The sequence below is a fragment of the Gymnoscopelus braueri genome (genome assembly GCF_963280865.1).
Source record: "Gymnoscopelus braueri genome assembly, chromosome: 24".
NCBI lineage: Eukaryota > Metazoa > Chordata > Actinopteri > Myctophiformes > Myctophidae > Gymnoscopelus > Gymnoscopelus braueri.
In genome coordinates, this window is record NC_137626.1 from 26,627,966 (window position 1) to 26,645,033 (window position 17,068).

General features: G+C 42.2%; 1 protein-coding gene across 1 annotated transcript in view; it reads right to left on the reverse strand.

Moving 5' to 3' along the window:
* Window positions 1-462: 462 nt before the first annotated feature.
* LOC308080875 (histone deacetylase 4-like) overlaps window positions 463-17,068 on the reverse strand; it is a 93,602-nt gene continuing 76,996 nt past the window's right edge. The window contains 14 exon segments of the mRNA XM_080422924.1: window positions 463-5,392; window positions 6,321-6,465; window positions 7,188-7,272; window positions 7,788-7,921; window positions 8,594-8,712; window positions 8,998-9,095; window positions 9,716-9,835; window positions 10,662-10,749; window positions 11,343-11,398; window positions 12,271-12,378; window positions 12,646-12,692; window positions 14,139-14,241; window positions 14,924-15,057; window positions 15,860-16,055. Coding sequence (XP_080279050.1) covers window positions 5,353-5,392; window positions 6,321-6,465; window positions 7,188-7,272; window positions 7,788-7,921; window positions 8,594-8,712; window positions 8,998-9,095; window positions 9,716-9,835; window positions 10,662-10,749; window positions 11,343-11,398; window positions 12,271-12,378; window positions 12,646-12,692; window positions 14,139-14,241; window positions 14,924-15,057; window positions 15,860-16,055 — 1,473 coding nt within the window. The 3' untranslated portion in view covers window positions 463-5,352.

Here is a 17,068-nt window from a genome sequence, read left to right on the forward strand (position 1 = left end):
ACACCTGCTTTTATTTATCAACTTTCTAGTGATTCTAGCTCAGCCAGCAGTATTGATTAATTACACCTGGCAACTCTAAGATGGACTTTGAGAAATCATTGAGCTCAGATGATTAAAGCAAGACAAACCAAGTCCACAGTGGATAATAATACAAGAATGATTCACCACAATTGATGTGACCACCATGTCAAAAAGACAAAAGTCTCAGATGATAAGATAATGTTGGTTTTAAGTGTATTTGCCTAATTGATTTTACCCAAGGTCGAGACAGCTCCTGATCCCAAGCAATCCAATTAGGGATGCGGGACATTTCCAAAGCGGTTGGAAACGTGTGACCCCCACCACCACCACCACCCCCCACAATATCGATCACGTTTTACCCCGTGACAATATTTAGTTCCAATGTTGCAAGTGTCCCATGGGACAAACAGAGGAAAGTCAAAATAAGGCAGCCAGTTATGCTTGTAATTTTCTGAAATATATTTTATGGATGATGTCAGAGATGAAATGTCCAAAGCGTAGGTCCCAAAAAAAAGAAAAAAAATCATTTTTCATCAATAGAGAGACAAACAACAACAAAAAATAACATATTCTTTTTCCATTTACATGTAAACCAAGAATTGCTCTTGAGCCACAGTGGTTACATATATATATATATCTATATATATATATCTATACAGTCAGTGGCCATTTCATTAGGTACAGTACACCTGCTCGCTAAAACAAATAGCCTGCTCCTCCATGGTTCAGTTATTGTTCGGCTAAACATTTAAACGGGTAAGACGCGCAATCTAAACTACTTTGTTGTAGTGATTCCAGCATCTCAGAAACAGCCACCTTCCTTGCCATTTTCGCACACTACAGTGTCTAGACTCTAGAGAAGGGGTCTTCAACGTTTTTCAGTCCAAGGACCCCTTAGCTGAGAGAGAGATGAAGCAGGGACCCCCACTACATATTGGATGCATGTTAAATGTGTGTTTCAAATTCAGACATTTAACCACTTTAACCCTCAATACTTTGTAAACTTCACCTTTCGCTCCGTACTTGGTCTGCTTTTTTTCCCCCTGTACACCAAGCCAATTCGCAGAAAATAGCCGATCTAAAAGTTCACAACGCGTCGCAGACGTGTTGTGAGCTTGTAAATCGTCTATTTTCGGCCAATATTCCCCCCAGAATAGGGATGCAAGGGTTCAAGTGGTAAATGTAAAAATACAAAACTAAAGTCCCTATCACACAAAGATTTGGTGGCCCCCCTGCAGTATCTCTGAGGACCCCCTAGGGGTCCCGGACCCCCTGTTAAAGACCCCTGCTCTAGAGAGCTTGAATAGTACGGTGGGTGAAAACACCTGGTTAATAAGAGAGGTGGAGGGGAATGGCCAGACTTATTCAAACTAACAGAAAGGCCACAGGACACATAACAACAACTGTGGTGAGCAGAAGGGCATCTCTCGTAGAACCTTGACGCCATTTTACATCTTACTAGGTAGGTGTACGTAATAAAGTGGCCACTGAGTGTATACATAACTGGCCATGGTGGGTATGACAATCACATGAAGGTGCCCTTTTCCAAACCTTTTTTCTCAAATCAATAACCATTGTTTCTCTATACCGCGATAGAACACAATTCTTAGAAAGAAGAACATTCTTTGGGAGAGTTGAGAGTCTTTTAAGGTGTAAAATATATCAGACGTTTGGCTGAGTGTGTTCCTCTTAAATACAGTCTCACGTCCACATAGCTTGTAAGTGCTGAACCGTGTTAAAAAATCATCGGAAACAATAATCGAGAAGAGCAATATCAAATCATTTGTCAGTGGAGTCGTTTGGACAAAGTCTTTTGAATTGTTTGTACACCGACGAGGGAGAGACAGTCCCACTCGGTATTCTGATGCCATGGGAGGACCTGAGGGGGGTTTAGGGGGGGGGGGGTCCTCCAGTGTTTTCTTCTATTGTGCAAATACAGTTTGTTACATAGACAAACAGGCATGCTGACTCACAAACCATGCAAAGAGTTAGAGTTGGCGCGAGTAGACAGCGAAAGAAATAAAGAAATGTCAGGAAAAATTGTACACTTGAGATCAATTGCTAAACCTTGAATTCAAGATTTTAAAACAAAACAAAAACATTACGAGCCAAATCAAACAATAAAACAAGTGGAATGTTTTGTGAACCATGGAAAAATAACAAATGAATCCCAAACATTTAAAAGTCTTAGTGAAATTATAACATAAAATGAGCAATGAGCAACATTGTAAATAAAGACAATGGTCATCATTAAGTGTTTTTAAAAAGTAGTAGGCCGGTGGAGGGAATCATTCAGGCTGATTTGTAGCCTCGGCTACAAAATGATTGTTACAGAATATTGACAATTATAACCAGGCTAAATTCAATGCTGGAGAAGGGAAGATGGAGACAATGATGATACTGTACTTGTACAATACCAGTGCAAAGAGAATTCTTACCCATCTGATGAAAGTTGGGTAAAAATAACACTTCAATTTGATTGTATCTCAATATCTAAATGTTAATTCATACTTTGTTGGACGATCCTTTCGATAAATGTTTGTCTCCAAAAATCTTTTCACTTTGTTCAGTTGAAAATACACATCTTTTGTCGAACAACATTCATGTTGAAAAGGTAACATCACTTAACATGAAGTCCCCACCCTCTCCTCTCCTGCTGAGTAAAATTGAGCTACATAAAATAGCCACCAAATCATTATTATTATTTTCTTTTTGGACGTGCCACAGTTCAAATCACAGTTCAAAGGCATGTGTGTGTCATCCATGCACCACTACAGGAAATGCATCATTTAAGCCTGAGTTGCACTTAGTTTGAACGCCAGTGTTGCAAACCGAAAATAGCTGATGTACAAGATCACAGCTGTGCTACAGCTGATCAGCTGTGAGCTTGCAAATCGGCTATTTTCGCTGCGTGACACCCAGGCACAACAAAAAATAAATCAGGCTTTATGAAACCAAGTTGTCAGCTGTTTCCAGAGGTGTTAAAAGTTCAACTGCAGTGCCAGGTTAATGCTGCGTGATCGTGTTTCAGTTGGGGAGACTTTAAAAACAGTGCAGTCAAAGAAGAGTTTAAAATGCTGCTTTTCAAACTGAGTAATATCACGCGCCATACTGTTTTCGTTCACAACGTCATAGCTGTCATTACTTAGAATACATTTATAGATTTTTCCATATACAAATCTCCTATAAACAGTACAAGTTATAAATACACAATTGATGGAATTGCAGACGGGCCGACAAAGTCGAAGAAGTTGCTCCTTGTTTCTGATAAATACAAGAAAGAAAGAACAAAGAGATAGGAGAGAGAGAGAGAAAGAAAGAAAGAAAGAAAGAAAGAAAGAAGTGAAAGACACGTAAAGAAAGACAGAGAGAAAGACAGAAAATCATCTTGTAACAAGTAACAATCATATTCAGTATGTGAATGGCGACCCTATAGCTATCCAGAAAAAACAACAAATGGATAAAAAAACGAACAAAAACTATGGATGAAAAAGTTAGAAAAATAATCTTATACATCAAAAATAAAAAGTGGACATACACATACCAAATACTTTGATATAGTAAAACTGACAACTTGGATGTGGAAATCATACATGTAGGTACAAACAGGCAATACTCAATTATTGCCCTTCAAAATATATTCAATTCAATATACACGACTGATGTTGAGCCCAGTAGCCAAGGTAGTTGCCAACTGGCCAAGCATGACAGAGCCCAGTAGCCAAGGTAGACGTCAACTGGCCAAGCATAGCAGGTCCATCAGCCTACTTAAAGAAAGGACCACTCCATGACACTGTGAATAATTAAATTAGCAAAACAGTGTTACTTGGTATTAAGAACCTTAATTCAAACTAGAAATGCTTGACAACTTTGCCAGGTAGTGGTGTAAAAAGGACTATTATTCAAACTCATGCTTTGGCTTCTCCGGCTTGGAATTCTTCCTTCTTTTGGGATAACATTCGAATCTTAAAAAAAAGAAAAACCTGGTCTCTGCCGAAATGCATGCCTTATGTGGTTTACAAAGCAATGACTTAGGTTAAAGGGAAGCTACATAAAAGGCTAGACCTTTGACAGTGTTCAATCTAATTCAATGGTGAATATCTCCATGTTTGCTCACTTATTGTTTTTTCTACTGAAGCTGGCAACTACCTTTTCAAAGCATTTTTTTACACAGAAAAATAGATCCATCCAAAAGTAAAGTAACGCTTCAAGAGAGGCTGTGACAGACATAAATGTTGTCTGCGTCACGTTCCAAGTAAACATGCGGAAAGATTGTTTTGCTTTATTTTCATCATTCTATCCTCAAGGACCGGAAACTATCCGTCTCTCTCTCACACACTCTCTCTCTCACTTAGTTCCCATAGCGAGAGAGACATTTTATTTTTTAGCTTAAGGCAATCTTCTTTTTCCTGAACAATCCTAAAAATCCAGCGGATCCTCGCCAAAGGCACTCCTCTCATTCTGTCGACCCTCTGTCCTGCGACTACAGGCTGGTCCAATGAGACGACGGCCTCCCCCGCCCGATCTTCAAATCTTTGTAAAAGCCGACGGTACGGCCAGCTTCGGCCGATCAAAGTCCACAGTGAAAGTATCCTCTAAAATGTGAACGTTTTTCTCTCCATTTCGGAGATGCCCTTGTTTTTGTAAGGAAAAAGTAGTTGAGAAAATAGTGAAAGGAATACCCGCCCCTGCGTCCCCCACCCATGAGCTGTGACTGACAGCCAGGGAGGGGGGGCGGGCGGCATGTGTCCACTACCCTCCAGTGTCCATACGTGGTTAAGAGGGCAGTGATGTAAAAGCACCGTATTTTTCTGCGCAGGAAGCGCGTTCGCACCTTTTCCTGCGACAAGACCCACAACTCACCCCTCCCCCGCTTCATACAAGCCACATCTGCGACCTTCATACGTGCTCCCTTTGCCAGCCGCTGCCGCCTTGGACTAACTTGTGGGGACGGGTGTGTGTGTGTGTGTGTGTGTGTGGTTGTGTGTGTGTGTGTGTGTGTGTTTGTGTGGGAAGGGGGCGGATGGGGCGAAGGCTGGCAGAAAATGTTATGTCTCTGAGCGAGTGTCGCTACGCAACACTGAGCTTTTATTATATGTTTAACCCCCAGTTTCAGTCCTCTGTCTCCTGATTGGCTCCCTACTACGAGGCTGAGCCCACCCCCTCTCCCTCGCTTGGCCGAGGGGCCCGCCAATCAAGATGACTGACGCGGTGAGTGGGGTTAGGGGGACTAAATGAAGGGGTCAGTGGAGACTCTTCGCAGATCAAAGAGGCGTTCTCCGGAGAGAAGTTGAACGGTGACACAGCGCGACACCTTAATGCTTCCCTCCGTTACAGTGGTTCCTCCTCCTCCATGGGTTCATCGTCTGGCCTAGGGGGAAACATTAGAGAGACACACAGACATATGAAGAGTCTCAGTCCTAAACAAGACACCCACCATTTGGGAGGTGAAACCTGTTGACTCAACTCATTAAAACAATAATATTTAACAAGCTAACGTGGGACATCTGTTGCTTAGAACACAGCTATCGCTCCAAGAGTCAAAGACAGCTCTTCTCCCTCCTGGCTCCCAAGCTGTGCAGATGCTAGCTTGATGCTTGATGTTGACCTGGTATCCTAGTTACTTTGTAGCACTTCATTGTCTTTCTTTGCACTCTATTAACGTGACCATTTACCCTGTCATTTGTTGACTAGGGTTCCTGCCATTTACTCCGATCTTGCACTTTGTAAGTTGCTCTGGATAAGAGCATCTGCTGCTAAATGCCTTAATTGTAAATTGTAATATGTGGCCTGAAGGAATACTTTGCTGGTTTGAAACTTGATGTTAGATTATTAGTAATACTTAGGGGTGGCGGCCAGATCTATAACATCCACAATACTGTTCTCTGTGTCACTGTAGTGGGCTTTAGCCGTCTAGATTACTATCGCCACCCACTACCATATTCTTTTTTTTCTCCTTTTTAAAAAATATCTTTTTTTGGGGGCTTTTTATGGCTTTATTTTAGAGAGGGATAGGGAAAGTAGGCTGACAGGAAATGGGGAGAGAGATGGGGGGGGGGGGGGGGCGGGTGACACGCAGCAAAGGTCGTCGGGAACGGGAGCCACATTTCTAATTTAACCACTTAAGCCCTCCTAGACTTAGTCAAATGGACCTGCGTTGGCTCTGTACTTTTGCCTCCAGTCTCCTCCAGATTATGGATGCTGGAGCTCAAGTGGTTAAGCCCTTATTTGCCCTGACTATGGAATGGATCTCATGTACTATAGATATATAGTTACACACATTGCGGTGGGACACCTACCTCTGGTCCATGGCATTTGAGTTGGCCACGGACAGCAAGGCCATGGCGCTGACCGCCTCAGCCTCCTCTGAGTCTCCTCTCTTGGCCTCCAGCAGGGACAGGCCCAGCCGCGGTAACGAGAGCTGCACCGAGCACCAGTACTTACCTGGGAGGAGGGGGGGGGGGGAGACAAGCAAAGGCACAGAAAGGAGGAGGGAGAGGATGGAGGAGAGGAGGACAAGACGGGAGAGGTTGAGAGACGGATAAGATCAGAGAGAAATCAGAGGAGAAAATGAGTCATGTCCCAAAAAATGGAAGACAAAGGCAATAACAACGTGGCTTCCCTGTGGATCTGACAGTCAGTCTTGCCCAAATATGGAGGGACGGTGGATCTGAGATTATGAGTTCACAAACTGCGAGAAAATATTATATTTTACATATAATACTCTAAGCCTAATATTCAGGGATTTACTTCCTAGGTCCACTGACAGGATGCACCAAGCAATGTGCCGCCGATTGGTCGAGCGATTTGCGAGATTAGCCGTAGACAGACAGACAGATAGACAGACAGACAGATCTTCTTCTAGACCAGTGGTTCTCAAAGTGGGGTCCAGGGACCCTCAGGGACCCTTACAGGCCTGTAACTCGAGAGTTATGGGGGTCCTTGAAATTAAATAGTTTGAGAACCACTGTTCTAGACAACTGGGCCCCTATGTGCCACACCATCTTCCGCATTTAAACGAGAAAAAAATCCCTGCTTCTGTGATCCTATCAGTGGCAACCGAGGTGGGAAAATTAAGAATGATGGTACATTTTGTTGCTGTGCTTGGCAAAGTTGTCAGACACTGATGATGACTAGCTGGACTCTATACTGACACCTCAACTCACTGTGAGTCTCTAAAACCTTCTCCAGAGATGCAACAGCGTTGGGGTTGGGCCTCTGCTCCAGTATGGACTTTGGCAGTGGTTCCAGCTGTGAAAACAGACAGACAGACAGACAGACAGACAGCAGGGGTCAATTTCTAACTAACACATATCATTTTTTTATTAAAATTTAAACCTTTTTTTAAATTGAATTATTGATGTTTTGTTGGAATTTTGTCTAGTGTTAAATTGCTTTGTAACCCTTGTCCTCCCCTCAGTACTTTACTACTTACTAGATGGCCACCCCAGATAGGATGGAAATATCCTAATCACTCCAAAGCCATGCCTAAACTTAAACAAACTTAACCTTAACTAAGGTTAATTAATTCAACTCAGGTTGACAACAGCAAAACTATATCAAGAATCATTTATAAACTCCAAAACAAAGTGTAATACAGGTGTTGGAGGTTATAAATAGATTTAAATATACTTTTGCTGTTCTTAAGCTATTTTCCTCAATTCATCAAATACTCTCATCATTTCTGGACTCTTCTTTCAGGAATGTGACAAAAACAAAAACACGAATGAATGTGACAAAAACACAGTCGCGACCCCTCCCCTCACCTCCTGGCCCAGCAAGGCAGCCACGCAGGCCTCTGAGGCATCACAGATGGCCGTCAGGTCATGACCCCCCTCCAGCGCTAGCACCACCCTGCCCCCGGCCAGGGTCATCAGCTGCCTGGTCAGATAGCCGAAACCTGGACAGCAGAGAGAGAGCGAGAGAGAGAGAGAGAGAGAGAGAGAGAGAGAGAGAGAGAGAGAGAGAGAGAGAGAGAGAGAGAGAGAGAGAGAGAGAGAGAGAGAGAGAGAGAGAGAGAGAGAGAGAGAGACAGAGAGACAGAGAGACAGAGAGGGGAAGTGAACAAAGAAAAGTTGAGAGGAAAGCATATAAGTGACAGCTGAATTACATTTACTGCCTTACAGATTTTGAAACCACTTGAACTCTAGCTAGCGTCCCTATTCTGGGGCAGACATTCAGTGAAAATAGCAGATGCACACACAAGATATTTTGTGTACTACAAAAACTGGAGGGGGTGTAGTATAGAGCCCTCAGGGACTCCAGTCAAGTGTTATATTGTGGTAAAAAAAATAAAAACCTTACCAATAAAGTCCCATTGGGTTTATAATATTGTCCTTTTCAAGGCAATAAACATACAATCACCAGGAACATTGTAAGAAAGAGATGTCTAATGCACAGATTAAAAAGTGAATTAATATTTTTTTTGCCTCCAATTCTTCCATTTAGAAAAAAATATATAAAAGAAAACAAAAGAAAAACATTTTAAAAGATTAATTTGTTAGGTTTTATAACATTCTGTGTCAAAGCAATCGCCTGGTACAAGAGAACCACAGTATGTTATGCTACGTACATTTGGATGTGAGAGTGTAGCCCCCTAGTGGAGAAGGGTGGCCTTCCACAGCGTCAAAGCCTGATGACACCAGCACCACGTCTGGGGCAAACTCATTAGCGATGGGCATAACCACTGACCTGATGGAGAGAGAGGGTGGAGGGTTAACTGGAGACAGAGATTTTGGTCTTTGTTTAGCTATGTGCAGCGGAATTATAATCTATTAATCTGTCTATTACTGTTTTAGATTAGTAGATGAATGAATTGGGGCTAAACTGTTATTTTCTTTCAGTAATCGCAACTCTTCAATGTATAACATATAATGCTTTCCAATTTCAGAATTAACTTTATCATCTCGAACACATAGGTAAAACCACAATCAGATTAAGTGTGTGTGTGTGTGTGTGTGTGTGTGTGTACACTACCTGAAGGCTGCCAAGTACTCTACGTCTCCCATGGGAGGTTCGAGACCGCCAGTGAAGGCTACGTTGACGTTGAACCCCACTCCAGGCCCGCTGCCCACCTGCAAAGGAGAAGTACGTGCGTGTGCATGAGTGAACCGACTACGCAACACACACCCAGTCCCAGGGTTGGGCAAGCTAGTTGAAAAAAAAAAGCTGGCTAAGGTGTTACTCTTCATAAAAAGTAACTGAGCTACACTAAAATCTCTCTTTCAAAATAAGTAGCTAGCTACACTATAAATTACTTAGTAAAGGTAGTTAAGATGAAGCTACTTTGTCCCTAATGCAGTTGGTAATGTGGCTGAGGACATGTTATGACATTGAATGATTGAATATGACTGTAAAAGCTACAAATTATTTTTTTAAGCTAACCAGCCATTACATGCAACAGCTACACAATACCCACAGGCTACTGTGAAATGTAGTGAAACTAGTAACTTAGATACTTATAGCTACGGTACTGCCCAAAACTGCAGCAATACTGTGACTCCAGTCAAACCAGAATGTACAGTGCGCGCGCACACACACACACACACACACACACACACACACACACACACACACACACACACACACACACACACACACACACACACACACACACACACACACACACACACACACACACACACACACACACACACACACACACACACACACACACACACACACACACACACACCTCATCTGGGGCACCGCTGCCAGGGAAGAAGTTGCCGTCGTCATAACGATGGATGGACATGTAAAGGACATTGGGGTCGTCGTAGAAGGCTTGCTGGGTACCGTTGCCATGGTGAACATCCTAAGGGGTAAAGAGCACAGAACACGATTGGCACGTTGAATCCTCAGTCTCTGTCCAAACAGTACACAACATTATAGAAGCAAGAAAAGGTAAAGACATTTTTAGAGTCAATTGGGGTTGATCAATAAAATCAATCAACCCCCCCCCTGCCCCGACAAAAGCCAACCATATTCACCGCCATGTTCTGCAGGCATAATCTAATGACCTTCTTCCAGACAACTGAAGGACTGGTAGCATGGCAGGAGGCCAATGTGGGAAGAAGTCTACTGTCCTAGTTAACTCTAACTTTTCTATTTCTGTGCATTCTTGTTATTCTCTGAAGACCGTCTCGGATGCTAAATACATTCTTTTAGCATAGATTTGAGAAGTCTTTTTGTTATTCAGATTTTTATTTTGTCCTGCTTGCATACCACTTAAAAATCCTGCCAACGAACATCACTTAAAGTTCAAGTCCTTTATTGTCACATAATACATTATAATACAGCAGGTAGTGACAGATCCCTTTACTAAACCTCTCAGGCACGCATACAATTATGGCAGAAAGCGTACTTTCTACACTGACAGTATTATTTGGCCTAAACTTGCCATAACAGAAGTGTCAACTGCACCCAACAGGTGTCAGCATAGTGTCCAAGAATGGCTGTTTTAGGATGCAGGGATAAAATTTGAGTAAAATTGCTCAGCTCACCTTTAATTCTGCAAGGTTCTAAAACCAAGACTACATTTCTACCCAATAATAAAGCCTAACCAAATCAAGACTAGACTAGGCTAAATTGAACTAGTCACAAGTCAGACTATGCTGTTGTCTTCTGGGTCGGAGACTGACCCAGTCTACGATGAGGATCCTGTTGACATTCAGTCTCTGCTGGAGGACTTTGGCTGCGATGGCCACCGAGTTGAAGTAACAGAAACCCCTGGAAAGAAAACAAGACAGATAAGAAAGGCCTCAAGCTGACTTTATACTCCATTATGACTGTGTTCTCGATCAGCAATGTGCCTCCATTTTGGGCTATCTGCTCCAGTCTACAGTATAAGCCAGGCAGAACTAAAAAGACCAATTTCAATGTTGAAGACATGATCAGTGGTGTGTCCAGGGGGTGGCCGGAATCTGACTGGCCCCAAGTGCCACCTTGGAGTCGGAAATACACTCTCAGAACGCACACTGATAATTGAAAAGCTTGGTCTTGCGAGCGTGACAACATGGATAAAGTCATTGTAAAAATGAGATGCTTGTGTCTTCTTTGGTAGCCTAATCTGGCTGCAACAGCTGTCTAAATAAAACAAAACACTGTCCCAAAAACAAGCACACACACACACACACACACACACACACACACATGCATATATATATATAGAGTATATACACAAAATATTTCCCTATTTAAAGTAAAATACAGAAATGTGTGTGGGAACAAAGGCAGCCAGTACAGGTGCAAGTAAGTAGGATGAGTCATGTTATTTCATTCCAGTGTTGGTATGTGTTTATGTCTGCGGGCTGCATCCTTACATGGGAGTGCTTTCTTCAGCATGATGTCCAGGAGGTCGAACCACAGCGAAACCATTCTGAAAAACACATGAAACCGCCGCCCTGTTAAATCAGAATGCTAGACTAAGTAGTGTAGTCCTGATATTACAAAGAAGACATTATGGTTTTGTAAAATATATAGCCTATGGGATCAAATAAAATGTGTTATTTTGTCTAAGAGTATGTTTCTGCAGGAAGACGATTTAGAAAGACTTTAAGTACGTTTATGTAAATCACAGCAGAATTCAACACAGACAAACATTTCTCCCCGCCCTGTCTCAAACCCTAAACTGGGACAAAGTATCAACACTTTTCCTTTTTTTTTTTTCCTTCCGTACAACCTGCTTTGGAAGCAGAACCAGGAACAAAACAGGGGCAGATGCTGAGAGAGAGAGTGTGTGAGAGAGAGAGAGAGAGAGAGAGAGAGAGAGAGAGAGAGAGAGAGAGAGAGAGAGAGAGCGAGAGAGAGAGAGAAATTGATTCCCTTAGCACAATTGCCGTTTAAAATTAGGCTGGAAACTGCTGAATATAAATTAAACATTCAACAGCTTAAGGCATTTTGAGGCTTCAGGTTTTGCATGCATTTTAATCCGCTTTGACACTGTGCTGAATAAAAAAGCACAAGTCATTGACATAGTATGCACAGTAAAATAATTAGGAGAGTGTAAAAATTGACCTGTAATGGTCTTTCTTGTTAAATGAAAACTTCGGGACTTTTCTGTGTGTCATTCCTTTACAATAGAATAATTTGTATCTCACTAGCTCATTGCAGAGGGTAAAGCAGGATATATGAGAGAGCGAGAGAGAGACAGAGAGAGAGAGAGAGAGAAAGAAAGACAGACATGCATAAATTCCAAACAGTGTGTGAACATACTAACAGTGTGTGTATGTGTGTGTGAGCATACAGTACCTTGAGTTCTCCAGTCGCCACCTTGAAGACCAGCTCCACTACAGATCCCACAGCCAGCCGGGCTGCACTGGACGAATGGACCTCGTTCCAGATGGTGTCACTGTCCACCTGGGACGCACGCACGCGCACACACATGCACACACACGCACACGCACACACACGCGCGCACACGCACACGCACACACACACACACAAAATACAGACACAAATGTATTCATTGCGTTTACAGTACAGACACATTAAAAAAACAGACAAAGTCAGACACGCACATGCAATATTTTCACATCCTGAGCTGTAGCCAACATGAAGAGGAAGTAGCCAACAGGAAGTGAACAATTTAACAGACTGCAGACGGTCCAAACTACCAGGACTTACCCCAACCCCTCCGCATGGCAGACGCACAAACATCGGGGTGATAGAACCTGGGGGGGGCGAAAAATAAAATTAATTCGTCATCACGCCATTTGCAGGTGGTCAGAATGGTGTTTCTGTCATCATGTCCGCGGGTCAGAACTGCACTCACTCACTCCCAATTTTTCCAGGAAATCTGAAGATTCGTCTCTTCAGACTCCACCCCATCTTTTAGCACTCCTCTCTCCTTGTATGCCTTCTTGTAACTATTGTTCAATAGATGCTAGCTTACTACGCATACTGTATGTATATCTTGGTTACTTCTTATTGTCATGTTTTTGTTACTTACAAATGTTAAGAATGCTATTTAGACAGCATGTTGTTTAGACAGATGCTAGGTTTATCGTTTAGCTAGTATCCTAGTTCGCACTGGATAAGAGCGTCTGCTTAAATTGTAAATTCATGTCAGTCCCACCGGTGGGTTTACAGGGGGTTCTGAGTAGTGTGAAGTCCAAGGGATTAAATGAAAATTTCTTTTAGATTAACGTTGGCTATAGTGTGGTTTGTAATACAGTATGTGTAATTGTTTTTTGACAAAGTTGATCATGTAAAGTATATGTTGTAATTTTGTGCCTGGTTGTTTTCATGGTCAATTGTAGACAATGGTGTGTACGTTACCATTTTGTGTAAGTCAATCTTTCAATAGATGGACAGGCATTTGGAATCATACGTTTGCCATTGTCCTCTGAAGATTGATCATACAGTTGACATTCAGATCTTCAAATGTGTATTGTGTTTCGTTTTACACTATTTGTCTGTACATGAGCAGTCTTTGACAGTTCTGTGTTTGCATCTTTCCACTATTTAATTGATTTATTTTCACAAACATTTGGTTTGGTGAAGTCAGTGCCTAGAGAAGATCCTTGACCATGGTAATTACATGTATTCTTTATTGAGAAATTGCCGACAGTGTGGGTGTTTGCGATTCTTTGATTTGTACGTGTCTACTCCAACAACGCACCTTACACAGAGACTTTTGATTTGGTGAAACAAAATCCAAAATTGGAAATTAATTTAATTTAATTAAATACAATAAAAGGAATAACAGCAGGGATATTTGATGCCATCACCGTTACAGTAATCTTATGATCAGATGCTTTGATAGACTTGATGGATTGAAATTCTTTACCGACGATATAAAACATAATATCAATAATATAATACAACCTCACCAGGAGACGTAATATAAATGACAAGATGTATGTTCTGTCAGTGTGTGTGCGCACGCACGCGCTCTAGTCTAGTTTCTGCCGGAGAGGGTGTGTGTGCGTGCGTTCTTACAATCTAGTTTCTGCCAAAGAGTGTGTGTGTGTGTGCGTTCTTAGTCTAGTTTCTGCCGTAGTGTGCATGTGTGTGTGTGTGTGTGTGTGTGTGTGTGTGTGTGTGTGTGTGTGTGTGTGTGTGTGTGTGTGTGTGTGTGTGTGTGTGTGTGTGTGTGTGAGTGAGTGCATTCTTACAGTCTAGTTTTTGTCGTAGAGGGTTGGTTCCGTACAGAAGGACGTGGGCTTCAGAGTGCACAGTCTGCAGCTCCTCTAGTGTAGCCTTCCTCCCACGGATACACTGCACAACACACACACACACACACACACACACACACACAAGTTGACGCACATACATGTACGCCCAAACATGCAAATACACAATCAGACAAAGATACAGACGTACACAAAGACACACATGCACGCCCACACATGCAGACTATATACTAAGTACAGGACGGCGCTCAATCTCTGTACTCTGCATCTTTGTGAACTTAGCGTATTACTTGTAATTGATGCTGTAGTGAAGTAGGGCCACCCGGCCCCTAATTTACCATGGTACAAACTAGGGCTGGGCAATATGACTTCAAATCAATACCATGATTTATTTCAAGCTTTTGCATCGATTACGATTAATGAACGACTATAAAAGAAATGTAGAGAATAGCCGATCTGCAAGCTCACAACGCGTCACATCGCGTTGTCAGCTTGTAGATCAGCTAATTTCGCTATTTGTGTACGCCACCATTGTACAACAAAGTATAATACAGGGGTAAGTGTATCGAGCTCCAGCCTCAATTTAGTCAATTGTAAATGTTTTAGATTTTTTTAATGTCTATTTGTTGATATAGTATAATAAATAAATAAATATATTAAAATAAAATCTGCTTCTCGATTATTCGATAAACCTACATGAGCAAGATTAAGTCGGTTATTGGTTCTAAAAATAGGCTAGGCCACACTTTCCCTGTGCATTCCCCTACCTCACACTGCGCTCGGAGACCTGTCTCCTGCAGCCTAGACCAGATGCTTTGGATTCGACCGGCGTGCTCTGGGTGACTGTTGGTGTTCCCACACATACACTGGTGTTTCTGCATCAGAGAGTCATACACCAAACCTGTGAAACAAACACATGAATACATATTAGAGCCCGACCAATATATCAGCCATTATTTGACTTTTTTTTTGACAATGTGTCCCAATTTTAATCAGTTTGAACTTCACATCCCCATTTTGGGCATGTCATTCTAGTGATCGCAATGCATCAATGCATTGTGAGCTTACACGGTAGATCGGCTATTTTTTAAAGATTTATCAATAGGGCAACTCCTCTCGATGAGCAGGTTGGTGGCTTGCATGGTTGCCATCAGTGTGTGAATGGGTGAATGTTAAGTACATTTTAAAGCGGTGGTCAAAATACACAAAAAGCGCGACATAAATGCAGTCCATTTACACTCACATATAGCACGGCATACTGTAAATGTGTTATATCAACTGTGAATTAAAAGTTGCCAGTAGGAAAAGTAATCACAGCTAGAGTAAATGAGCTGCGACCTTTTGGTAATGAGAGGTTTCGTATTGTTTTATGAATTCAGAACGTAGGAGGAATTTGAACCAAGGCAGCATTTGAAACCATCATCTGACTTACTTAAAATGCGATTTAAAATCTATGATTTATCTGAACCACTCTGCATGGCAAAAGAAAAACATGAATAAAATAATAATTGTATCAATAAAAGCTACAGCTGAAACAAGGGAATACTAAAATGATCAATTATATTTAACTGTGTGTTGTGTCTCTGTCTTGAATGCCACTATTTTGTTTCCATAGAATGACAATAAAGGGATTCTGATATATAACTTACATACAATAATACAAATTAATGGCAGTCTAATAGTAGGTCATTTAATAATGTCACCTGTCGTGAATCGAGGCTTGGTGGGCGGGTCGGACGGCGGGACGCTGATTGGGAAGGAGGAAGCCGAGGCCGGAGATGATTGGGCCCTGGACAGGGGGCGGTGCCCCGGGAAGGAGATTGACAGTCCAGCCGCCTCCATGGAGGCCTGGTAGTTCCTCAGCTGATGGATCCTCTGCTGCTCCAACAACAGGGCCTGCTGCTCATGCACGAGGCACGTACGCACACACACACACACACACACACACACAGTCACACACACACACACACACACACACACCCCCACACACACACACACACACACACACACACACACACACACACACACACACACAGATAAGCACACACACACACACACACACAGATAAGCACACAATCACATACACGTGCACAGGGCATGTTCCCACGTGCACAGAGTGAGTCATAGTCATAGACATAGTAAAAGTGCAAGAGAGATCCCATGGACTTCAGGACAATTCTGCAGCTCTAGATATCTGTTAAAATGATCATTTTCCCCATAATTACAAAGTCACGCTCTGGATATGACGGTTTACAGCACATACTGTATGTACGTACTGTATAAGTACATGCAATGAAAGATAGATGGTACTGTTTTATACTGCATGACTTCTGTTCTGCAACTACAAGTTATGGCCAGAAGGAGGCAGACTAAACAAACGATGCAGTGTTGACATTCATTCATCATTATCAAACTTTTCAGCTCTTAAGACAGGACAGCGTCGAGAGACACAAGACATGACCAGGAAGCAAAATCAAAGTCTTTGCACCTCACAGTACGGGTAGTATGACGTCAGTGCACAAACCAGGCACTCATTCCCATCATTACCAGTTTGCACCCATTAACATGGGCAGCCCAAGACGAGAACAATTGAACGTGCAAAACAAAACAGAAATAGGTGATCTTAGTTTGGGGGTCAATCTACCGTCACCATTGTTCCTGTTGTGTTATGGAAATGTCATGTTATCCGTAAGTTAAGATCCTTGTCTGTTGCCCCTCACCTTCTGTTGTAACTACAGTATACAAAAGCATGATTCAACCTGTTCTGTTGTATTGTTCCCCATGTGTTTTCACTATATTGTCACTGTCACAAAACGCAAACTTTTCTGTATTACCTGTATTGCCTCTAAGATCATCGAACTTCCTGATATGAACAATAAAGCCATCGCACGTTTAGCAATCACAATAGCAAA